Source organism: Egretta garzetta, unplaced genomic scaffold, assembly GCF_000687185.1.
Source record: "Egretta garzetta isolate BGI_Z169 unplaced genomic scaffold, ASM68718v1 scaffold8, whole genome shotgun sequence".
Classification (NCBI taxonomy): domain Eukaryota; kingdom Metazoa; phylum Chordata; class Aves; order Pelecaniformes; family Ardeidae; genus Egretta; species Egretta garzetta.
In genome coordinates this window covers 3,797,764-3,824,089 of record NW_009260407.1, presented here as the reverse complement: position 1 = coordinate 3,824,089, position 26,326 = coordinate 3,797,764, and the positions used below count along the sequence as shown (strand labels likewise).

The window sequence follows — 26,326 nt, the reverse complement described above, 5'->3', positions numbered from 1 at the left end:
CACACCTTCCCTCTGATGTCATTGCACAGACATCACTCACGTCACTCAAGAATGATTGTGGGTTTTTTATACTGTGCTTTGGTACTCGCTCCAATTAAAGCTGGAATCACACTTACCTGCATAAGTTGCTTTATCCCTTGTTGGCACAGATTTCAGCCCTCCTGTTTTAACAGCAGTAAAAGAGATTTTAACAGTCTTTCTATGCATAATCAAACTTAGAGCATGGGCTTTCAACAGGGAGGTAGTAATGAAGGCAGAAGGAAGAAATTCTATTGCATTGCCACAGAGGCAAACTCTTACCATTTGCATCTGATTTTAGGCCAGTATCTGTAGCATAAGAGGAGGAAAATCCCTGCTTCTCTTTCTTCAAGGTGTCTTCTACAAAGGATCCTCAACAGGAAAAGAATATAATTAAAAATATTACACCAGAAGTTCAACCAGGACTATCTTCTTTCATTGGCAAAAGGCTTTTTTTTTTTGTTATGGGAAACCACAATAGCTCTGCCTGTTTAAACTAGATCTAGTTTTTGCTTTCAAAGCTCCTGAGCTTTGTGGAATGTTCTAAGGCACACTCGGGAGCTTCGAATGCAAAAGCTAGACCTAGATTGCAGCTGGCATGATTAAAGGCTAACTGCCTGCCCGAGCTTGTTTGGCTTACAGGGGCTTGAGTCAGGTGTGGGGTCCTGAACTCTGAACTCCCCCTATAATCAGTCTCCATTTCTCTGCCCTCAGCATACCCACATGTCCTGAAAAAGAGAAGTTACCTCCATTAAGCCCAGTGGTAGAGGCACTAAAGACTTTGCCACTGTCCTTTGTCATGATCAAGAGCTCCATCTCCTTCTTTGCTGGGGCGTTCTCCTTCTCCAGCAGCAGGAACTTGCAGTCTTTACGCAGAATGTCATCTCCCTGGGAGCTCAGAACGGTTCCCCCTGGAATATTGGTAAAGGATGGTAAAAAGGAGGAGGTGAGTGTGGGCCAATGAGTCATAATTACAAGCCACAACACTTTTGTTCATTAAAATAGGTTAGTCCCATTGTGATTGGGGTTGCCACTACTAAAAACACCCAGTAAGAGACACACTGGTCACTGAAGCTAAGAGGAATGTTCTGCATGTCGTTAGATTTCTTTAGAGATGTGTATTGCACTAGCAGAGGAGCAACTGCTACCAGAAATGGAAAGCATCTGGAATTCAACCTCATCTAGAAATTATTTTCTCAATGACCGCTTCTCAAACACACTATAGAATCATAAAAACTCAGTGTGAGAGAGACATTCAAGGGGCATCAGAGCCGGCACATCTCAACCTGAGAAGCACCTTTAGCAGACCCACTCTGTCAAGCACAAAGCACTCCATATCCTTGGGAGCCAGGCATGGTTATGAGGCATTGAACTGTAGATTACTGAGGTTGGGCACAGCCCAAACAAGGCTCAAAAACACTGGCGTTGTGACCCTTCTGCCATTAGGCAGTACCAAGCATGCCTGGAACAGTGTACAAACCTGAATTTGCACACAAATTGACACAACATTGAAAATCAAGATAACCAGAATGGTATTGTTCCATTATGCTAGCACAAACTCGGAGTAAACCTGTATTAGAAATGTTATCACAACTTCTGTGGTATTTACATCTATTTTTAAGCCTCATCTTTGTGATCCTTGGATTACAAAAGAAACTTGGCTTCCCTGACACAAAAAATAAAAGACTTCTTTATAGCTCTTAGAGTTGCAGAAAAAACCTGGAAAAGATTAATCCCAATGGTTCAAGGATGAAAGGCCAGTAAAAAGACCACAACTTCTCTCATTAAAAAAAAAGACCTGATAATTTATAGGTCAATTCCTTGATATTTGAGCAGTTGAGGCTAGTACTATTGCAAAATTATGTTCAAGAGCAACCTTACAAATGTTTTGGCTTCAAACGAAGCACAATTTCACATGTGTGATCTTCTATGCAGTCACCTGCCTGTTGAGCAGAAATAGCTGTAATTAAATCATCTGAGTTACCACAAAGTGGAGGAGATCTGAATCAGACCAGCTCATTTGCTCATTCTTAGCTTCTGGCTCATTTGCTTTCTAGTGACAAGTCATGCTCCTGAGGAGCCAGGTGTTAGTGTCACTCAGATGGCTGAATCTCTAACTCATTTTTATCATGATATGCTTGTACAAGGCCATGCCTAAACAACTGTGAAGGATACACCCACCTGCTGAGGCAGACACACCAGTACTTGTCATGGTGTTGCTCTGAGAAGTGTTTTTCACCCCATATGCTGCAATGAAGAAATTCAAGAATGAAAGAATGAAGGATAACAAGGTACCTCAACACACCAACTTTGGGCTGCACACCATTTGAAAAATCTTTTCTCATTCAAGGTACCTAGGACAACTCAAACAAGCAAGGGCTTCCCCAGCAAGAAAATCTCTGGTGCTTACACAGGCAATGGGAGCTGTTTCTGCACAAACAAAGCAGAGGAAATGTTCCTCAATATCCCTTCATACCACACTTCTCCACACACAAAGATGGCAATGAAGGAGCCTCTGTCAATATGAACTTTCTAGTCACTATAGAAAAGGTGGGAGAAGGCAGCACACATTGGTGACCCTCACACTTTCTCTAGGCTTAAATTGTTGCTGACCTGCGGAGGCTGCAGTAGCATTCTGGGTCAGGGTCGAAGAGCTTGGAGACAGGTTGTTTTGAACTCCAAACACTGGAAAGAAAAACATTGCAATGGGGATTATAGGAATCCTGCAGTGCAGGTGGTATTCCGGCTAAAATGAAAGCAAAACTGGTGACAATAATGACAACCTCTCCCAAGAAATTTCACCAGCTAGCTGGAGGCATCACAGCCCTAAGCATTTCTGTTCAAAGATCTTCCTTACAAAATGTTTTTTTTCCTAGATCATTTTGCTGTATAAATTATTGCTGGCCCAGGTGAATAATGATGACCATTTTAAAACATTATCTAAAGTTAGATTGCGAGGCCACTCTCATGGCTCCATGGACATTTCTGCAGGTGAGGCACTTGGGAAAAATGTAAATTCAGAAAACCGGCTTGGTCCAACTAAGGGAAATTTAAAGAGATAACTGCACACAGTATGTGTCAAAGTACTATTCAGAGAGAAGAAAACCGTTTGGAAGGTGGCACCTTTGGTATCAGAGTCAGTGTGACAATATTAGGGTAGTGTACAGGCTGCTCTCATACCCCCTGCTCTCTCTGCAGGCCCAGTCAGAGACCTTGTGTGGTGGCACTGTGCTGTGTAGCCATAGTGTGTGTGACTGTGAAAGGAAGAGAAGTGGTTTAGTGACATTGAAGAGGGTCTGCCAGAAGTCATGAGCAAAGTGAGGAGAAGGGAAATGACAGGGAAAACTGACAGAGGAGCAGTGGGTCTTTATGGATCAGGACACATAAGTACATTTTTTAAGGCATTACTCTGAGTTGTTCTAGGGAAGAAACAGACTGGCCTAACAGATGTCTTTCAAAAGACAAATTATTCTCCTTGGAAAATCTGTAGTTTTCCCTGACTCCCAGATAAAAAGAGCCAGGAGCTAATACCAAACATACAGGGCCAACTCAGAATAAATCCACCATAACCAAAGAATAACTGGGGTGTGCAGACAAGCTGCTGACACTGAGATGAGGAACAGAAGAGAAACAGAGTGGTATAGGTATTATTTCATTGTACCTGTCTGCCAGGACTGTGACAATGTGAAAGTGGGAAGGGAAGAAGAGAAAAATCTGACCTGTAGAGGAAGTGCTCAGGCCTGCGTTCAGAGTGGGATTGCTGGGAGCCAGGTTATTTGGAACACCAAAAACTGCAAAAAGAGGAAGTGAAATGTTATTACTTCTCTGGAATTGGAAATCCAGTGCCCAAAGGTCAGTGGCACAGTCACAGACATTAAGAGTCAGAGTCACTTGGAAATGCAGTAAGTGAAAATGCACAATAATTGCACGGAGGAAAAATCTTGAAAATTGTGACTCCAAACCACTCTTACTGAACTGATATAGGGGAGAAAATACTACATCAGAGAAGTTGCAATCATGAGACAGTGTGAGAAAGCAAAGCTTTCAACAGCATGCTATCATAAAGCTTCTTGTGGTTTTTCTCTGCAGCTGGGAAATGCAGCACCCCTGGCATTTAGAATAGGGCCTTACAAGGTACAAGCACACTCAACACTTACCGATTACATCTTTAGTGTATGAGGCCTGAAAGGTTAGGCCCAGTCATTCTTACAATGGACCAGGATAATCCAATATTAGCTACACTCTAAAAATAGTTTTGGTAGGGAATGTGAGCCTGACATCATTGATAAAGCTATCATTAAAGTTCAGTGATCAGGCAGTCAGGACAATAGATCCTCACAAAGAAGGATTTTCAAATACAGTCAGTGTAGAAGCAGAGAGCATCAAGTTACAGAAAACCAGAGAAAATTCAAACACATCCCCTGCCATCCCAATTCTTCCATCACTTTAGTTCTTCTTGCTGTGCAAAAAAACCCACTGCTGTTGACCCAGTTTCAGTATGGAGTTACATCCTTCAAGCCTGGGCAGTCCAGGGAGCATACCTGATCCTGTAGACTGAGACATAGCATTGATCAAGGAAGAGCTGTTATGGTATCCGCCAAGGGAAGACCCAGCAGGCAGAGTGGAGGACCACATGTATGAAGGGAGCGCAGTATTCAGTATGGTTGTATCATATGTCCCCGACACTGTAAAAAAAACAGCCAAACAGAAATGTTTTTTAATGAGACCAGGCTTCTGGTTTAGCATGCATTGCAGGTTTACATGGCAAACAACTTCATCTGCCTTAAATTTCAATTACCCTTGTGGAATCAACACAATGACTCCAGTTTAACATGACACTACCGATCTCAAATGCTAAGTGACTACAGCCCACCTAAATTTTAACCAATGTAATAAAGATTGACCTGATAGCATGATCATTCACAAAACACCTCAAAGAGATTTCATTGCTTGTAGATGCTATGATACCAGAATAAAACACTGGTCCACCATTCTGTTAATACATCATTCGGGCCATGGGATGTATGACTTTTGCTTCCTACATGTGGCTCTGATTGGTTCACTAGTATATTGGATTAAAATTCCCAGTTTTAGACAGGATTTGAGCCATGCACAAGAAAAAAGGTATTGTTCCTAGACACTGGTGGAGGTCAGTGGAGTGAATGTGAATACCACTGCCTCAAGCACTGTGGTGAGGCTTATAAATAATAAAAACTGGTTATAGTATTTTAAGTACAACTTCTGTTATTGTCAGGTTCTAGTGATCTCTGAGTCATGTGGTGTGGCCAATAAATCAAACACTGCCCCAAATGTTGTCTTCAGTGCTGTCCCCATCTTACTTGGAAAGAAGAGATCAAATCACTCTAAGACATGTTTGCTTAGAGCTCGTGTCTGCCAGAAGCACCTCTGAATTAAAGCTGGTGGCAGCAGGAACCGGCTTACATTTATGGAAATTAGACAAGTCTTGTTAGGGCAACATCTGGACCCTTTTTCTGTATTGTCACCATTGTCTGGGACAGAGACCGTGTATTCTTACTCAGATGTTCTTAGAAAGTGGGTATTTTTATGACAAATAATATTTGGAGTGACTCCAGCATTGCTAACCGTCCTCTGCCAAGTACCTGACTGAGAGCTCTCAGTAACCAGCTTTGTCTCCACCACAGCCTTTTTTGGTATCGGGAGCGTACTTGACGGTGATCGAGTAGGGCTGCAGCTGGCTGATCGACTTCCTTTCAGCAGACGTTTCACATCATCCAACTCTGTCCCTGGCAGGAAAAGCAAGTGTCCAGACTCACCCAAAAGTCATTGTTTCATTGATCTGTAATCTTACTCTGGCTAAACCATTCAGTGGAATTTACCTGTGAATGTCTATGAAGTTGTACTTTCTGGGGGTGCCTTCTGGGGGTGCCACTTACTTACCAACAAAGCTTCAGGGCCTCATTGCTGGGACTAACTACAACTACATCCTTGCAAGACCACCATCTAACCCACAACATGCTTCCTTGTTCAGAAAGGGGAGACAAATAAACATTCTTAACAGGAAAAAAAAGAATGACATGCTGCTGACATGAAGGCTGTGTCCCAGAGACACTGCAGACATACCCAGAGCAGCAACACCCTCTATCTTACACTTGATCCCCTTGGAATAAAAGGCATAGCACTTACATCTGCCAGAGGGAGATGCACTCTGCAGTCGGACTCGTATTTCACTCTCTGGGGAGAGAAAAAGCAGATCATGAATATGGACTGAGATGCATATGTGCCCTGGGCTGGGGATGAATCTTCAGGCTGAAGTGAATTCCTTCCTTCTTGCTGTCTATGTTCCATCTTCCTTGATCTGAGCAGCACTCATGGCCTATGTGAATTGGTTGTAAATTGGTTTGGGTGATTTTTTGTTTTGGGGTCACATTTTGCTACTTTTAATTCCACAGAGCTATTATTTTACTCATTGAGGGCCTCTGTTGAAGTCAATAGCATTGTTACTGCCAGGCATACAGAAGGCCTAATTATACAGTCCTCAATCACATTGATATTCCCATCCATCACAATTACTGTTATTGTTGTCCTTCTGGACAAAAACCTAGAGTGCCAAAAGAAGCTTACTAAATATACAAATACCCTACTACTTCTTCAGTAAAATTCACACTGTCATCTCTACAATGGGCTGTACAATTTAGTTTCTTACAACCTTCTGACTTCTTTTTTGGCTCACTGAATGTAACCAGGCCAGTTTTAAGCCAACATTCTCAACAGGTACTTGATTTTATTACTGACTTTTACGGTCCAGCACAAGAGACTACAAAGTTAATGTGATTTGGTTGGGGCAAGCCTTTAAGCTTGCTACCCACAAGCAAACTGGCCAGCCAGGACATGTGATACATGCTCCTCAAGATGAAATCTGACAGTGCACTATAAAAGACATGTACTATAAAAGAAACTCTAGCTTTGGCATTCATGCGGAGAAGCTGATGGATTGGAATTATTTTCTGAAGTAATATGAGAAGCTGGAGCTGATTCTCTGGTGTCTGTTTTATTATGTATGGCCTAGTTTTGCTGAGAGCTCGGGTATGTAGTATGCTTGAGGAGACTGTGAAGATCTGAGGTAGAATAATTGGTAGCTGTGACACTCTCCAGGAGGAGTGTGCAAGAGCACACTTTGATTTATATCCACTGCTAAAATTAACTTGGATAAAGTGACATTATAGTTTGTTCTTCAAGCAACTGGGAACAGATATTACACTCTTACAGAGCAATATAATCCTGCTTTCCCCAACACTGTTAATAAATTATTAGAAGAGCTGAATGATTTAAACAATGCAGAGCTTTACAGTGATCTGGCTAAACAGACCACAGCAAGTCCGTAATTTCCTCACCATCTCCTCACTACCAGCATGAGATCATTTCAGGGTATGGCCTTATGGTTTGTAAGACAGATCGCAGCAGGAGAACATGAATACAATTATTGTAAATATGTCAAGAGGTGGGTCACAGAGCATGGATGGACTGAGTTTATGGTAGTGAACAGACAAGATGGAAGACTATGTCCTATGCCCCCCTATGCCCCCCAGATGTCCCCAAGTAGATCCTCCTTTCTGACACAGTCCAAACCACCATGACCTTCACTAGGGTCAATTTTTACACCAGGCTTGTTTAAGCAGTTGCTTACAGATAAATGGTTCACAGCTGCAGTGGTGTAAATCCACGTACCTCATCTGACTGCTCTACACTTAAACTGGTTGATTCCAGCTAAGGAATAGGTTCATTTAACACACCCTGAATCATACTGGAGAAAACAAAGGAGGCTTCTAAAAGAACAGTATCACTTACCTCGACTTTGGCTTCTCCCTCTAGTGGTGGCAGATGCTGTGAACAGCAATGAGAGAAAAGCAGTATTAGGCTTTACTGCCTATGACATCTCTGAAAATGAACACGTGGATCTTGCTCAGAGTGCTCAGATTCAGACAGTGACCTTCTTTGCCTGGGATATGGCTGGGGAATTGAACCCTTAAGAGTTTTTACCAGGCCCCCTTTAGACCATAAGGTATCTTAAAGAGTAAGTAGCACCTTTAGCATTTCCGGGCTAACTGCTGTTTCTTTTTGTACACATAAACATTGTTCATAGATGGTGATCTCCCATTTCAACAGACCAAAAGGAAGCTCATAGGCCTGTTTACTCACCAACCCAGGTTGATCACTGTGAAACCCTGCCTCCTCTCTGAGCCAGAAAGATGGCCTAACCATAGTGTTTCGCTGGCAGCTCAAAATTTGGACAGGGCAGGCTCACACCTGCTGACAATATTAAATGTAAATATATCACTTGATAGCCAGTTCATCCTTCCATATGAACATGTTGAAGCTTAGAAAAGAGCTACTGGAAAAGTATTTCCAGCAATGGCTCAAAATCCTGAGTCTGGGCTTTCTTGCTTGGAGCTGTTCTCCCAGCTATGGCAGGGTGGGGAGGAAATGTTATGAAGCATCCCATATCTATGTTCTCCTGTCCATGTCCTAGGCCATATGGGGAGCCACATAAAAGCAGCTGAGGGTAGCAGATATATGGTAAGCACCCTCTATTTGAATATGTGTCAGCTAGAGACCCTGCTGTCAGCTGTTAATGTAAATCCCAAATAACTCTTCCGAAGTCATGGAGCTGCACTGGCTGCCCAATACAAAGCAGCATAGGTAGACTAAGACACAGCAATGAGCAAAAAGCCACCATAGTCACCAACTCACATGACCTTGGCATAATGTTCAGAGGGACAGCTCTAAAAAGAACATACCAAACTCTTTTCTGGGGAACTCAGGAGAAGAATTGGCACTGGAGCTCCCTGGAAAGAACAGAAAGGTGTTCATTAATACTTTGCAAAAGATCATTAAAAGCTGTAAAATCAGGTCTTCTAGGTAACTGTCTAATCCCAGTGGGTAACAAACATTTCCATTAAAAAAAAAGGCTATTCAGGATTACATGAAAGAGCTGCTAATGTCTTTCAACAAAAATATGTCACAACTCCTTTTAGGAATGAGCATTACTATAAACAGGATTTAATCATTAAAATGTGTCCCTGATGGCTGATTTCCTAGCAAAACCACAAGGGGATTCTTGTGCTATTTGGGACAATCCTGCATTAACGTGAGTGTGAGTACACACTACACATTGTCTCCTTTCTATGGCATGTTATGTGATACCTTCGTATGTTGCATGGCGGTTGACATAGGTTTTTCTTTCAAATGTTGAACCAGGTGATTTGGTGAGAGTAGAGCTGGGAGACTGGGTTTGTCTGTAGCCGGAGGACGATGATGATGAATTCAATCTACCACTTCCACCTATATGTAAAACAAAATGCTCTCAGCAAATTGCAGATATGCCCTGGATGTACACCCTGGATGCCCTGGGTAATTTATGCTACTGCCTTCTGAGCTGGACAAATTTGCATTGGTACTTCACAACTAGAGATCAGCAAGAATGACATTTGGGTCTACCTTTGGTTGTCCTCAGCATTCAGTGCAGAAAGGAGTATTGGTTTTCTTTGTGGTTTCAAAACAAATCTTGTCAATGACATACATGACAGCAGGTTTTGGCCTAGGGGAATGAATGAGCCATCTCCCCTGAGCTGGAATAAATCTGGCTCTGGATGGTGCTGGGTTTCAGTTTGGATACAGATCCACCTGCAAACTCAAGTGTTACATGACATAGGCCACAAAAACTGGGAGACTGCTAACCCAAACTCAAAGTGGTGAAGGATGCAGTTCATGAGATAAGTGAAAGCAGAGATGAGTCCACTTCCCTTCCAAAGCAGCTATCCACAGTCTCACTAAGTCCTGCCTTAGTCAGTCCATTTCCTGGAGAAGTGATTGAGGTGTGTGCCAGGCTCAAAGCAGCCTGGAGGTTGTTAGTGGCTGCTATATTTAGACAGAGGAAAGAATTTCCCTTCCTAATTCACATCAGTGCTGTGGAGAAAGAACTAAGCAGCCATAACTAATGTGTTCATACTCTTTATGAAATCTAATTCTGGAGTATGATCAGAGTGCAGTAAAAAGGGAGCCCTGTGATAAAATGCAACATATCCACACTGATGAGCAGTGATCTCAACAGAGTGTTTTTTTGACAACTTTCCCCTCTACAAGGACCTGGTTTGTTCTGTAATTTTTCCACTTAATTCAGCAGAAAGAACTACTGTGACAAGTGGGCCTCTGTTGGAGGCATTCTGCAAGCAGAGTGGGAAAGCAGAGATTAGAAAATGCTCTGTGAAACTTGAAGAAGTCATTATCTCTGAAGTTCAGATTCTTTCCTCTTTCTCCACACACTGTATAGAAATAACAAGGAAGACATCAATCCTGCAGAATTGTCTGAGTTTGCAGGGCTGGATTCAGTTCTCAGACTAGTGCCAGTCCAGACAATTAGACCGACATCTTCACTGGAGTTTCTTCACATCTGCCCTGAGGCAAAGTGATTCCACACTCTGGCCTTTAATTGGTATGGAGGTGTCTGTCAGATCTATTGGGTATGGCTAATTCTCCTGCTGACTTTCCAAAGTGCACTTCATTCCCTTTGGTTTGCCGGCTCTTTCGGAGCATGGAAAATGTTTTCTAGAAGGATAGTTATACATTCTGTTGCACTGGGGACAGAAAGAGGGTTGTGCCACAAACCTGGCTAGGAAGCTTATTTTTCAGAAACTTTTGCTGTGACAATCTAACAGCTGGCAAAGAATGCTGTTAGAGAAGAACCCTGTTTTTATGGAGTAGACAGCACATATTGATTTAGCACATCCAGAAAATCTGGCAGACTGCTTGTTCTATGTGCTAAAACCATGGACACACACACAAGAAATATCTTTTAGGAAATTCTTTAATAGAATTCTATCCTCAGCAAGATCAACAAAAAGATTAATCAAAACTGTCTTTTGAACAAAAATGGACAGAAAGATTGTGATTTGGAAGTCCTGAAAGAAGGGAAATTCGGTTTCTGAATGACTTCCTAACAACAGTAGGAATGGCATTTTTTGTTGTTTTCTCCTGAAATCAAGTTTTCCCTGTGGAAAATGTGAATTTTGCCATTTACTCATCCAACTTTAGGGAAGGAATACCTTTGCTTTGAGGGTTTGCCACTACTACCTTCATAAACCCTGTTTTCCTTACCTCTGGGTCATTCTCCTTCCCTGCCCTGAATCTCTCCCCAGACCATTTATCCTGCCTTTGCTCTCTGTTTCCTCGCTGTGCAATGTATTGACTCCTTACTTGAAGTTACATAGCTGCTGCTATGGGTGTAAGACCTCTTTTCCACTCCGCTCCCTCCAGTGTGAGATGATGTTTTGAGTCCACTGCTGCTCCCTCCTTCTGGAAGAGATGAACAGAAAATGAGACATTCTCTCAGAGTAAAAGATGAGAAGAGCAAGGACACTGCAAGACTGTCCTCAGACTCAATTACAAGTATAGCTTCACATCCGGCGAGATACCAGAACTGCAGAGAAGTGTCTTGGCAGAGCAGATAAGCATTCACACTGCAGACCCAGCAGGTTTGTATTCAAGTTTTGCTCCATACATGGACTGAAGGATACTCCTGTTAACACTCATCATAAATTAGATGATAGTGCAATTCCATTCCAACCCTGCTGCAGCAAGCCAAGAATACGGTGATATAAAGAGCATGGAGGATTCTTCCCTACTTGGTACTTGTGCTTTCCTACAGAGGTAGAAATCACCCGTGACATCTGATATTACCCAAAAAGATTCACTCACTGTTGTCAACTGGGTAAGACGACAGGGGAACACACTGCAGCCCCAGCAGTGGAGGCTGCAGACCCACCACTTTTGAACTTTGTCCCCAAGAGACAGCCACCACTGGAGATATATCTGGGATTAAGCCCCTAAAGAGTCTGGTCTACCAGTCTTAGTGGACTGTGCACCTGTGTTTCTCACAATACCCAGATGGCTCCCCACATACTGCTCCTTCTCTCCACTAACAAGTATTTTGGCAGAGGCATTTCTGAAAATAGCTTCTCTTTGGGTGCAAGTCTTTCTGCACCAAGACCTGCTGCACTCAGGGATTTATGGAAATAATGCAGTCAAATAGCATGGAGAGGCACAGAACACTGAGCAGAAGTAATGTAATGACTGAGAATTACTTACTGGGTGGTAAGGACGTCAGTCTTGTGGTTACTGTCTCTGTAATAACTGAGGAAAGAAAAGGTTGCAGAAGTAATGGCATGTTAATATAGCCAAACAAGATCAATGTTCTACATAATTTCCATGGAAGACTACGGCTCATTCAAAGAAGATTGACTCATTTAAAGAAAAGTCCCTTAAGACCACGCTGCCTGGGGGTTGCAGTCTCATTAGCACACAATGCTGTGTGTTTGTTTGCTGGCCTTTCTAACTCTGCAGTAACTAAGAACATCATGAAACTAAGAACTACATGAAAGACTTTTTTTCTTTCAAGATCCCTGTAAAACATGCAATTATTATTTCTGGGCACTTCTGAACCACAGCCATCGCCGTAACAGAAAAGCAAAGCCCATGGTCAGGCCCCTTACTAGCCTCCTACTAGCTAACTCCTATAACGCCAGCAGGAAACTTATCCTCTGTTTAACACAGAGCCAAAAAAGAGATCTAAACAACATTTTCTAGGCCATGCAGGGCATTGATATCAGAGGTAGGAGGAGAATCTAAATGTCTGCACTACTGGCTAGAAATGTTGCCACAGGGCAATCATCTGTGGTTAAACAATCTGGTCATGCTACATGTCTCTAACTGTCTGATCTTGGCTTGTTCTATTCCTTATTCTGACTTCAACAAAGACCAAGGACAGGTGCAGTATTTAGTCCTGGACCTCTGATCAGCATTCAATCCCTTACAAAACTGGGCATCCACTTCTGGTTTTTTTAGAGCATGACGTAAAAATAAAAAATGTTCTCCTTACGTCTTTCAGTAACTTCTGATCCATCCTGCCTCGTTTTCTTTGTTACAGAATCCATACCATTGCCACCTGCAGGGAAAGCAGAGACTGTGCTCAGAGCTCTGTGAATAATAGGAGATAACAACAGCTCCCCACAAGTCCCACCACTTTTCTCCCTTCAGCTGGGGACTAGACTGCCTGGAAGACATCTCTGCCAGGGTGCCTTTCCAGAGCCACGTGAGTATTACTAGTAGACTAGCACCACTTGCCTACAAAACTGGATGCTGCACAATGCAGCAGAGCTAAAACAGCAGGAAGGGTTGTAAAGCCAACAGCTGAGACAGAGGCAACTGAAGCAAATCCACTCAGTGCTGGAGAAGTTTAGACCTGGATTCATATCCAGAATTTGTGGCACTACACTATGATCTCCAGCTATGCCCCTATAAAGTCTTGATCAAAACCACAGGATCCAAATGCCACTCCCACACATCTGCTTTGGGCAGGACTCAACAGCACAGGATTAGAAATGCAGGTAGCTGCAGGAGTAAACTACCTACACCATGTTAGTACTGCCAGAGAAACCTAAGCAGAGATGATACTTGACAGTAATACTGTGCATTCTCAGGGTATGCTGATGCTAAAGCCACAGCACTGCCTTTAGTGAAGCAGAACAACACCGGAGGTACCTATTTTCAGCAGCAAGGAACTTAAGGTAGAAAGTGCTTTGTCTTACAGGCTGAGCAGAGATGGTTTGGAGGCCTTGTCTGTGGCTTTGGAATCTGATCTAATTTAATGCCAGCTCAGGTCAGTCTACACGGTATTGGAATCACTGCTGTGAATGCTGTGTATACTCTTCTTCATGACTTGGATCCCTCTCTAGTACAATCTCTTTTTTTTTGAAACATCAGCTAGAAAAGAAAACACTTCTGTCAGAAGGAAATATATAGTTCCTCACTCCTAGTCTCTCTAAGATAACATTTCATCTTGTGCAGCCACAAACAATGAGAAGGAAGAGATCTTAATTTGTGCACAAGGTGATAATAGACCAAAACTCTCCACTGCATTTGAAGACTTTTCCTTAAAACTGAAGGGGCAGCTCTGTACCAAACACTACACAGTTAACAGGCTGAGTCTAATAAAAAGCTTTGGGCAGAATTCCTTCCAAGTTTTAGAGCCCAGCTTGAGGCAGAACCCATGACTGTGCCCTCGAATTCAGCCACCACTTGAGTTTGATCGTCATGATTCCACTTACCCTTCTGCAAAGTGTCTACCAAGTAGCCCCCTTGATGTTATCCTGGTACTGCCCATGCATAAATAATTACACAAGGCAGGATGCAGCAGGGAATGTGCAGCAGTATCTGAAGTTCAGATTCAGTTCTGTCTTCGGGCAGCTCCCACTATTCCCAGAGCTAGATAGGTACATGTTGAGTGCAGGAGGCAAGCCACTTTAGCCTCCTATCACAGACTCAGCTGAACTTTGCAGAGAACACCCACAGTGCCCACAGCCCTCACTCTCCGCAACTCAGACCCTGAGCTTGGCTAAGCAGTCCTGTAAATGGGGCTCCTGAGGCCACATCCAAGTCCTTACACAACCTTGGCAGCAGGATACTACCCAACCCTTGCAGTGCTTGCTAACATTGGGGATTTCCAAGGGATTATCCAGGGCGCTGACTCCAAGGCATATGCAGGACTACAGCTATATGCATTAGGAGAGTTCCTCCTCCAGCAGGGTGACAGCTCCTGCAATGGAAGGGTTCCTGGCCATTCACTCCAAGGAAAGGGAATATATCTCTGCTACTCTTCCTTATTGCATCAACAGTAGAAGCATCTTGCAAGCTCCTTCCCTAAAAACAAATGCTGGAAGCTGCTGTCTAGATGTCAGCACTGTTGGCTTTGCCAGTGTTTTTGGCAGGGAACATGGCTTTGTGTTAGGAAACCACTTTCCTGCTGCTTTGTAGCCCCAGAACTCCAATTCCCTTCTACGACTGGGAAACAGTGCTGGTTATGGATGCTGGAAGAGGCCAGCACCCCCATGGAGTGAATGCCTCTCTTGCATCTTTGCCTTCCCTTGAGAAAGGGGAATATCTTGCTCTGAAACCAATCCAAAAACAACCAAAACAAGTTAAACCACATCTTTGGAGCCACACATGTCACAGCCCAGCCCCAGCACATGTTGCATTTTGATCTATGTTGCATGTGTGTTTGCCACGTGAATGCAAAAGCCAGTCCAGGCTCCAGCCCGCTGACTGAGCTGGATTTCCATCATCTGCCAGGACTGACTCATTTCACCAGGCTATCTGGATTCACAAAGACATAGCTGTGGGCTGTGTCTGTGGCAAAGCAACAGCACTGTTGAATTAGAGAAGCCACCTGCAATTATTTCAGAGCAACAAGCAGGAACTTGTGAAGTGGGATCACTCTCAAACAGTGTGGACAGCATAAGACAGGGCAACCCTATGGCCACTTTAACATAAGCTCAAGGGTTGTAGTGGGCTTGGGCACTCACAAAACCAGGGAACTTGCAGAGCTTAATGGCAGCAGGAACCAAGAGAGGTCTAGGACTGCCACACTTGTGCACACTGCTTCTTCTCTGTATAGCACTGAAAAGCAGGATAGTAATAGCTGCCCAGCTTTGCAAAGCGTGCTTATATCTCTGCTTTTCACATAAGCCCAACACTGCAGGGTGCCCCCTGTTCCACCTGGCTGCACTGGCAAGGATCCTGAGCCAGCCTGAGATGGGACATTCAAAACCCTCTTATTAGTTTAGAAATTAGGTATTGTGTGCAATGGTAATAAAGTTTATTACAGACATTTTTCAAAGGGGAGAGGAACAGCCACAAAGACATATTCTAATGGAAATATGAAAGCAGGCACATTTCAGATTCTTTTATTCCTCCACAATGTCCTTCCAGTTTTCATGTCAGAACGCTGTTACACTCTCAGAACACATCCTTTCAGCTCTCTCCTCCCTCCATTAATAAAGGCTCCTGCTGCGAGACACTCCATTAGGAGAAAGAGGCACCAGCAGGTGCTTGGTTTAATAATATTTAATGTCAGTGGAACCCTTTGATCACGAATACTCTGAGACTCAGTAGATGCCTCCAAACCACATCACTGACTGTGTTAAAAGTAAATGCCATGGGTCCCATCATATCAAATGTCTCTTACGGTGCCCCTTCCTCTTAATCAAGCCTTTCAGGTGCCACTGTCCTGGGACTAAAAGAACTGGTTCAAAAATGGCCCCTTATCTCTCTTTTACCCCACTCTCTAGGAATCTGACCTTCTCATTCTGCTTTAAAAGCTGTTCCTTTCCAGTTATTCTACCAAAACCAACACAGTCAGAGTCAAATCAACTAAATCATGCTTCCAAATCTGCTCATTTTGTAGACTAACTGAAATGACGCTAATGCCAGGGAAGCAGGTTAGATGCTCAGCCAAAGCCTGGATGTGTTGTAGGAATCAAATTCTGCTCTGCCCGCAATCTGTCCCAGCTTCTTTGACACCAGTATGTGCTCATTTCCCAGAGCACAAGCAGGAGTACAGCCCAGACTTCACTCTGCACTGCCAGGTGCCTTCCTTTCAAAAATGTGTCCTCACCATGCCTACTTAATTGTGCTACCCAAAGAGAAACAGGCCAAAGCAAGGCCATTCTGACCTGCACAAGCTTCTCGCCTCTGGCATAGAAAGGGAGACAAACAATCTGCTATTACATAAAAAAGGTTTGCAGAACAGGAAAGTGCTGCTGTCACCATTTCACAGATGAAGAAACTAGTCAGAGAGGGACAAGCAACCTGCCCGAAGTCATTCTACAAGTCAGCTCAAAGACAGGAAGAGAAGACAGGTCTTTTACCTTATGCCACTACGTTCAAATTGATAGAACTGGTGCAGAAAGGATTCAAACTGATTCTCAAATAAGACTTTTCTGAGTTACTGTGACAAGCTTTAGAAACACCTTACAGTGCCTCCTAACCTTCTATGACAAAAATGTGGCCAAAAGTCCATAATCAATGAGTCACTGATGACAAATAAACCCACCTCTCTGAGACAAAGCAAAGCTTGACCACGGCAACACAAACTTTCACTCAGAATCAGTTCCAGGCATTCTCAGGACTAGAGATCAATTTCTTAATATTACACGCTGCACCCACCATCTGAAGCTTCAATTTACAATCATTATTCCTCCAGCACATTTCAGATCTGCTCAGTTTTAAAAACAGCCAACAGATGATCTGCATTTCACCATGTTGGTACCCTTATGGAACAGAGAACATCCAGCTAAACTTCATCTATTTGCACAGTGCTTTCACAAAATGCATTAAAGATGTACCCAGAGCTTGGCTTCGCATTTCTTATCTCCCAGTAGGTATACTCCTTTCACCTGATACTTATTTTAAAAGAGATATATTCACTGAGAAACACAAAACCAAAATGACCCAGCTCTTACACAATCTTATTTTTATATTGTATTCCCCACATAAAAATGTAACACCTCCTCTATTTTGCCTGAGAATACAGCCTTGTTCTGCAAGGAATCTGGAAGAGAGAAAATACAGGATATTTTTTCTTCTTTTTTTTTTTTTTTTAGTAATTTAACTTACCTGGAGTGCTTTGGTTACTGAACTGAAAATCTGTATTTCTCCTCAACCGTTCCTTTCTACCAAAATTTGCCACCTACACTTTATATCACGTCCTTCCAAAGGTGTGTGGAATCTGAGTGATCATCCAAAAATGTTCACCTCTTCTTTATTTAACCTGTCTTATTCTCGCCCTTCTTCTGCTTTTCTATTCCTGTGCTCTTAAACAAGTCCCAACAAAGGCGTGTCGTGGTTTCCTGCCTCACCCTACCCTTCCAATTATCTCAGACTCGCTGGAAAAAAAGATCTGCCTCCAGGAACCAAACTTTATTGAAAGGAAAAATGCTCCTACCTATTATCTCAGGTAGATTAACTATTTACATGCCAAACAGAGAAAGGTGTGAAGGCTTATGTCAGGAAAAATGAACTGCTATGGCAGTGCTTTCTGATACATTTTCTTACACAGTACCTGCTGATGTCTCTGCAAAGCTGGCTGCAAGCTATGCACATTTTGCTGCTTGCAATACAAGGCACTAAACTCCCAGCTAGTACAAACTGGCTGAACACCGCTCAAAGTCAGTGGTCTGAACTGCTTTGCCAACCCCATATGTATTTATGCTCTATTCAGAAGGCAGCACTATTAATAAATAAAAATACACCAAACTGAGTAAGGAACAACATTTCTTCCATGTATACCACCTACAGACTTCTCACTGAATAGGAACTGGAGCAGAAGAGCAGCCGGGGTAGGTCAAAGCAAAACTCCATCCAGCTCACAACCCTGTCTTCCACCATCATCCCTTTTAACAGCCCTGGGAAGACTATGTGAACAGGACAAGCATATGCAGGTATTTTCCTGGTGTACACTGGATACTTCCTAACTCAAAAGCAGCAGCATTGCAATCATTCCTTGCTGGATATTTTCTATTAATTTGTCCAATTAGTTTTTTAATCTGTACAACATTTTAGTATTTACAGCATGCTACAGCAAAGATTTTTACAGCTTAACGATATCTTGTGTAAAGATTTTTCCTCCTATTGAACATGACAGTGTCATTTGGTGCCCTGTGCTGCTTTATAAGAATCAGAATTCACCTTGGCTTCTCTCACCCTGCACAGATTTTGACAGATTTGTACCACTGAATGGGAAAGAACTCGATGCATATTTTTGCACAGACCTTTTGAGGGATTGTAGCTGCGTACTGTCAAGATGACACTCTGTTCTTTCAAATTCCATCCTGAAAATTTCCAAAGGTGGTTAGGGACATGGCTGCTATACTGCATTATACTGCCACTCCAAAGGCTATGCCCTGTGTTTGTTCATAGGGATCAAGACTTCTTCAAAATCCATCAATGCATCTCCTAAATCCCAGAACTTGTATGTATATTTATCTTTAGTCAGACAGATATTTATGAAGCATAATTTCCTCCCTGCATGGAGGAAGCATCCATGACTCTGCCTTCTGAACGCTAATCAAAGGGCATTTAGCTGTCTAAACCAGCTACATGTGGTAATTAAGTCATTAAGAGGTGTAAAGCTCAGCCTGGTACCTGGCCAAACTGCACTTGGATTAAGCCTTGACCAAAAGGATAAAAGCAGCTTTAGCATTTTGAACTTCACACTCTTTGAACATGACACATCATTGTCAACTGCACTTTAAACCTGCACTTTGGTCATCTCATTTTATGTCTGTGTGCTCATTTTGGCTGGGATAGAGTTAATTTTCTTTATAGTAGCTAGTATGGGGCTATGCTTTGGATCTGTGTTGAAAACAGTGTTGATAATTCAGCAATGTTTTAGTTACTGCTGAGCAGGGCTTACACTGAGCCTTTCTTTTCTGCTTTCTTTTCTTTTCTTTTCTGCTCCTCACCCCACCCCACCAGCAAGGAGGCTGGGGGTGCACAAGAAGCTGGGAGGGGGCACAGCCAGGACAGCTGACCCCAACTGACCCAAGGGATATCCCACACCGTATGATGTCACGCTCAGCATATAAACCTGGGGGAAGAAGAAGGAAGGGGGGTATGTCCAGAGTGATGGCGTTTGTCTTCCCAAGTCACTGTTATATGTGCTGGAGCACCTGCCTGCCCATGGGAAGCAGGGAATCAATTCCTTGTTTTGCTTTGCTTGCAAGCGCAGCTTTTGCTTTACCCATTAAACTGTCTTTACCTCAACGCATGTGTTTTCTCACTTTTACTCTTCTGATTCTCTCCCCCATCCCACCTGTGGGGGGGAGGATCGTGAGCGAGCAGCTGGGTGGGGCTTAGCTGCTGGCCAGGGTTAAACTACGACAGTCTGCTTCCAGCACAATCTACAGCTGTGTGCTTCAGACATTCCCTAGCTGCTCACAAATAGTTCAAGAAAAGACAGTACTGAATGCCCTGGGCTATCCTAGCTCTGTAAGACCCACCAGTATGAGAGAGACTCACTGGACCTCTAGGGGTCCCTTCCAACCCAAAGCATTCTATGATTCTATGAATAGCACACAGACTTCAATGGAGCAAGAGATGGGACCTCACATTTTAAGATAATGACCTCAGGACTGGAGGAATTTCCTCCCTCCTTTACCTTTGTATACCAGTTTTCTTTATATATATATAAACAAAAGGTAGCCATCACAATTTTGATAAAATAGAAGAATTACAGTATTTAAATTCCTGCAATGTTGTCAGTGACAAAGATACTGGTTTAAAGTTTCTTGAGAACAAAGTGTTCATGGAGCGTCTCCTAATGAGTCATTTTGCAAAGGCAATGACACAGAGGTGCCTTAAAAGGAAACTGAAAATAAATCACACCTTGAGAACCACTGACTCTGCATTTAAAAAGAGGGAATTTAGGTGAAGATGAAGTTGAGGATGCTGCCTGATGAAACAAGTGATAAGTTCACTCAGGTGCCTAATGGCAAGTGTCAACATTCAGGACATAATTTAGAGAGGTCCTAAGCTGCTTCACTGAAGTCAGTGATTGCCTCAAGTATTCAGAGCCACTGTAAGTCAGGTGTCTGGCTGGCACAGTGCAATGAACTGCAGCAGGCTTAGCTTCAGGTCGTCAAGCAGCCACTTCTGCAGTAACAGTGGTGGTGTGCGGACTGGTGGTTAGAGCAACTTGAGCTCCTCTTGGAGGTAACACTCACCATCCTCCCATTCCCCATCTGTCCTGTTCTATTTCACTGGTAGAAGGTGGAGACTGCAGATACGGAGTCATGCTGCTGCTGGGTATACCTGGGAATGTTCTAACAGAAGCAGAGACTTTGAGCTTTCAATTGATGCCTCAGTCTGGCAGCTATAGAGTTCAAATCACAGTTGAAGACAGCACCATTTTCTCTGGTGAAAGATGCTCCAAACGTTTACAGCAGCTGATGCTGGCACTGAGAAAGTTGAGACGATGAGGCAGAACTCTACACAGCACATGCACTGCACCTGGAAGGGGGCTGTGCTACAGCTTTTCACTCTGCAAGGGAGTCCAAAGATAAAGAGTCTCAAAGGTGAATCAGCTGGTTTTGTCATGGCCATCCTCTAGCAGCTTAAGGTTTGTTCATGGTTTAGAAACAGCCAAGTGATGATAACTTGTTATCTACAACTTCAAAGGGAGCTGTGAAGCACAGGATAAGGTGTACATTGGTCTGATAATTCCGTCTCAACTGACACATAAATTACACGGCTAGTGAATCAGCCAAGAAGCTGATTGGAATAGTGCAGGCCCACACAAGGATGGTTCGCACAGAGAAGAAGAAACCACACCTATTTCTGGGTAGCAACTGCAGTTCCCTCTGTGCTTTGGTTTTACAGAGTGGAGCTGGGCAGCTACTGAGCCAACCAGAGTCTCCTGAGTCACTCTCCTGACTCAATGCCCTGAGTCCACAGTTTGCACATCAACTGAGAAACTCACCATGAGTAACCTCAGGCATGAATAAAAGCCTTGTGGGGAACTGATCATTGCTTTTGGGGTGCCGGGAGGTGAGTAATGTCAGGATGCAAAAAACCACTGCTAACTCAATCTTCCAGGTCCCAAGAGACATCAGCGATCAAGAGAAGATGTCTTAGCTGTTTGTACTCACTAATATAAAAGGTGTACAGCTAAGGACTGCCTTTCATCTCTCCCTCTGGCTTTATATAGCATTCGATGCAACAGGAGGCTTGCTACAACTTCTAAGGTTTATCACAGTACAAATAATAAATAGCAATAATTATAGTAAAGCTATATATGCATAGGGTGCATCATAAAACACTGATCTTTACAGGACAAACTGAATTTTACTGGTCCAGAGAGGAGGGCCTGGGCTGTTCTGGTGGAGGACAGAGACTGGGAGGAGGACGCTAAAGACTGGGGCTTGCTCCTTTTACTATTGCCATGTAGACAGAGGAGTGGGACTCTTCAGCAGCTGTAGACAGCTGTCTACCTCTGCTCAGAGACAAGCCTGTACAGACTCTAGAACCCTGATGCCATCTTGGTGCTCTGCAATACAACTGCCTAATAGTTACTAGCAAGCAGCCCTGTCCAAGGGCTGGGGATGGGCATGTGCATTGTCATGTGTGTCTGGGACTGCTCCTGATAATGTAAGCTTTGGTGACAGACAGATCCAAACAAAACACACCTGTGACCTCTTAAAGTCCCCCATCCTCCATTGCAGCTTTTTATGTGCACTTATGTCCTTGGGCACATTTTACATCTTGGTACAGGTCAGGCTGTGCAGCAGGAGATGGTTGGCAGAGCCAGGAGTTACCACCCACGTCGGGCTCACCTCTAACAGCATCAAGGCTGGGATGTTAACAGACCTGTTTGCAAAGGTGACCTGCTGTCATCTCTCCTTCTCTCTCCCTCTCTCTCCCCTCTCCTCCCTCACCCATGGCAATTAGGGAGCTACCCCAGCTGGCCGGCAAACCACAGCATCTGCCAGGGAACACAGCTGTGAAGCAGATGGTCCTTGATCACTGCCGCTCTGAGGGGTATCGCTGTGAGTTTAAACTAACTTTCATCCGTAAGACTCCCCTCAGTCCCAGTGCTGGCACGACGAATAATCCCTTTCACTTTGCCCTCTAGGTAAGAGTTGCCTGCAATACATGCTGCACAGCGCAGCAGAGCTATGAGCTGGACTGAGTCTCCTGTTTGATGCCGCTCGTCACTCACAATCAGCCCACTCTGCCTGGTCAAAGACAAAGGAAACCAGTCCTTGAGTATTTTATTTAAGAGAATGCAAAGTTTGATTCACAGGATCAAATAATTTCCTATTCCCTAGCTTTCAGAAATCCGCTGACTGTTTGCAAGCCCACCTGTGAACCCATAAACCAGTTTTAGCACCAGTGTCTTTTAGACAAAAAATATGCACCAGAAAAATGCATTATTTGCTAACCTCACACATCACATGTTTCAGTCAGCCAGGCAGCAAAGGGACACAACCAATGCCAGATGACCTGGCTATGGTGCTGCCAATACAAATAATGGAGAAAAGTCAAAGCAAACTGTTTACAAAGAACTGGTAGCATGCAAAAAAAACCACTTTCTGGCAGCCCCAAAGAAAACAAGATTCGATTTGTGAATTGCTCACCAGCCATATCCATGGTCAAAATTCCAAGCAATTAGTATTTCAAACAAACAATTCAAAGAGTTCTATCTGCTGCCAGTCCAAAGCCTGCAAGTTCAAGCACCATTACAAAAAGCAACACAGGGAGAATTGCAGTGCAACAGTGCATACAGGACAAAAACTGAAGACAACATTTATCTTGGAGATCTGGCTCAGAAAATGATGAGTGTTGGCAAATAAGCCTGATTTCTGTCTGCCATCTTGACAGAAAATTCAAAACACACATTGGCAAAAAAATCCTGATGGAAAATCTCTGCTGGGCTCAACTACAGCTTGCAGCAACTCACATCCTCTACGCAGAGAGTGATTGTCATCAGCAGGGTGGGAAATGCATGGGAGGGTGACTAAGGGGTCTCTGAGAACAGTTTTCTTTTGCTCTCCCCTTCTCCAGCTCTATACATTCCTGCCCTGCAAGTCCATCTCCCTAAGTTTCAAAGGGTCATTTTTGGACCAAGGATTATTTCACAGCCCAGAGAGGATTTTCAGGAGACTTTAGGAACAGAAGTGCCGCTGATGCTTTGTCACTCAGGTGAGTTTCTACATAGTGCAAGAGCAACTCCTGAAAGTACCTGGGCATAGTGCAAGAACAACTCCTGAAAGTACCTGGGCACAGAGAATGAAATCAAACACGAGACTGTGCATAAAGCTCATACCCAGCCCAAGTAACCTGGCCAAGCACTGGGGATCACTGCAGGGAAGGAAGTCAAGAGAGCACAAGAATTGTTGCTGCAGGGACAGCTGAACTGCAACTGAGGCTACGCTGTTTGTGGTACCTCTGTATCCCACCCCCAAGCTCTCCAGCCTTATCTATATTGTGAAGATCTAACTTTGCTTTCATAATAATTTCCTCATTATCCACATTGCTTACACCCAAGCTTGTGCTAAGAGAGAGCATTAGCCTGAGCTCCAGAGCAGCTTGGGGGCAGGCCCAGAGCATCAGCAGTGGCCGACACTCCTTTGCTCAGGCAGTCCAGATTGACCTAGTAAACAGTTAAATATAAGCAGGTCTTTCTAGTTTTCACATATCCCAAAAGGCCTAGTAGCCATCCCTACAAGGTTTTCTAACCAATAATTTGCAGTGTATTTTCTCCAGAACCTGGCTTGTCCTAAATGCTGTGTTGACACAATGAACTCAAATTACTGGTTTCCTAGACCAAGACAAAACCAAGTATGTGGAGTGAAAGTCAACGACTTAATGGATGTGGCAGGTTTATAGTCACTCTTGGGGTGGCGGCTGCAGTGTACATAGATCCTCTACAGTCCTGCCAGATGCCGGGGGATTAAGGGAGCTTCCCGAGAGACTCACGTCAATGAAGTGTACAGTGCCATAAGCAGCTTCTCAGACAGCAGAGCTCCCGATTCTGAGTGGGGGTCCCCAGCACCAGAAACAAGCACGAGCACATCGTCTAACAAATTTATCAATGCGAAGGCAGGTCACCAAGAGAACATGCTTCAATTATCAGGGATTCTGATTTAGCATAGAAGCAAATGATTACCCAGGGAAAAAAGAGCTGAGGTATAAGGAGATTTTAAGTGTGTATTCAATATGTTCATTTTTTCTGTTTTGTAACCTGACAATTTTGGGTCCATTGTGGATGAAGTACATTTGACACACCATTTTCAACCAGATTTTCTGAGGAACTTGTGGTAAGTAAAAGAAGCGTACTGCCAAATTATTTTAGTCTACAATGGAGGGATTTTCCCTTCCCTTTAAAAATCTTTAGAAGTCTGCAAGTTGGAAAAGGCTGGAACTATTGTATCAGATCAGAGAAAACGTTAAAAGCACAGAACATGCAGCACAACAATGTATACTACATATGGTTTGATCCCTTCTGCAGGGATCTTTCCTAGCACATGGAAAGTACCTAGCAATGTTGGATTCAGGGCAGAAAGTAAATGATGATTCAAACTCAGGCTATTTTATTGACACAGATCTTTACTGTGCCCCATCTATATGGCATGCCAGTCTGCCACTTCAGGAAACATAAAAGCATTGAAAAAGAAAAAAAAAAAAGCCAAATCAAATTGAGCTTTTCAGTTTTTATGTTTGCACATGATAAGCTTTTTGCTGTCCCTGGATGGCGTGTCTGCGTTCGTTGGCGTGTCCGTGTACATGTGTATGTTGATCACGAACCTGCCTTTGTTCTAAGTTTCAATTAGAAAACAAAAGGACATTGAATGCAATGGGCCAAACCTGGTTTTGTACTCCAGCAACATTACTGCAGACTTCATGTGGCTTAAAGAGGGATGGGTTTTTCCCTCAAGAGTATATGGCAGTTAGGAGAAGGGGAAAAGACAGATCCAGAACCAGGATAATCTCTCTATTGTTTACAATACAGGGAATAAATGATGGCGCAAAATCATTAGCTTGCCATAAATTCTCCATCAATTTTGTTTTTCACACCACTTTTATAGAAAAGTTTACAAGAAAAAATTATTTTTGTTTCCAACAGAGTTTGAAAATGACAAAAAGTGGAAAATTCCTTTTTGTTCCTCTTTTTTTTCCAAGGCAGTAAGAGGAATCATTGGGATTACAGGTTTTCCCAAAGTAAATGGTATTTAAAAATCAATTCAAAGCTTTTTAGAATGTTTTTCAACATTTCTTTTTGATTTTTAGAATTTAAAATTAAAATCCCTCCTCCTAAGAATTAAACAAAGAAAACCACGCATTTCTTCCAAAAAAGTTTACTTATATAGATCCCATTTGTGAGCTCCTTTTGCTAACTTTTTCAAGTTATACCCTGGTTCTAGGCAGAACTTGAAGAAAGTCACTGCTGAATGAGGCTGGTACAACCTAAACCCAGAAATGATAAGATAAGCATAACAGAGCTGATTTTCCAGATCTAAACAGTGGTAATACTTGGACATTGTTCCCACATAAGATTTTTCTGGGATCACGCTTTAAAGTAAAGGGGCGCGTGAAAGCACAAAGCTTTTATATCCATATTTCTGCCCCTTTAACAGGCAAATAAAAAAACAATTTTACACATTTCATGTGCAGTCATGAGGCTTGACTTTTCACTCAGTTCTGCCAGGTTTACATAGCTAAGATTCAAGAGTAGTAACTTGTCTCTCTGAGCCTCTGTCTTCATATTTGAACTCTCCTGAGATCAAATGAAGTAGCAGATACTGTCTGGCAACACATTAATACTGATGGAGTAAGAGTCTCCCCTTAGTTTGAAATCCATGTCAAAGTGAACGAAGGCATTTTGATTTTTTGTGGAGAAGCAAGAGAAGGCCAGCCCAGTGGTGAATATATTAACTTG

The 26,326-nt window shown here is 43.2% G+C and overlaps 1 protein-coding gene across 1 annotated transcript in view; it reads right to left on the bottom strand.

Moving 5' to 3' along the window:
• The window catches only part of COL17A1 (collagen type XVII alpha 1 chain), a 35,585-nt gene extending 22,599 nt beyond the window's left edge, over nucleotides 1–12,986 (bottom strand). Inside the window, exons 1-15 of the mRNA XM_009643483.2 lie at nucleotides 12,932–12,986; nucleotides 12,142–12,186; nucleotides 11,251–11,349; nucleotides 9,202–9,339; nucleotides 8,796–8,843; nucleotides 7,846–7,881; nucleotides 6,184–6,231; nucleotides 5,640–5,783; nucleotides 4,560–4,703; nucleotides 3,738–3,809; nucleotides 2,632–2,703; nucleotides 2,200–2,265; nucleotides 765–929; nucleotides 301–390; nucleotides 117–161 (exon numbers count right to left, since the gene is read on the bottom strand). Of these exons, the coding sequence (XP_009641778.2) occupies nucleotides 117–161; nucleotides 301–390; nucleotides 765–929; nucleotides 2,200–2,265; nucleotides 2,632–2,703; nucleotides 3,738–3,809; nucleotides 4,560–4,703; nucleotides 5,640–5,783; nucleotides 6,184–6,231; nucleotides 7,846–7,881; nucleotides 8,796–8,843; nucleotides 9,202–9,339; nucleotides 11,251–11,349; nucleotides 12,142–12,186; nucleotides 12,932–12,986 (1,267 nt within the window). The remainder of the gene's footprint in view (nucleotides 1–116; nucleotides 162–300; nucleotides 391–764; nucleotides 930–2,199; nucleotides 2,266–2,631; nucleotides 2,704–3,737; nucleotides 3,810–4,559; nucleotides 4,704–5,639; nucleotides 5,784–6,183; nucleotides 6,232–7,845; nucleotides 7,882–8,795; nucleotides 8,844–9,201; nucleotides 9,340–11,250; nucleotides 11,350–12,141; nucleotides 12,187–12,931) is intronic.
• Nucleotides 12,987–26,326: the final 13,340 nt, after the last annotated feature.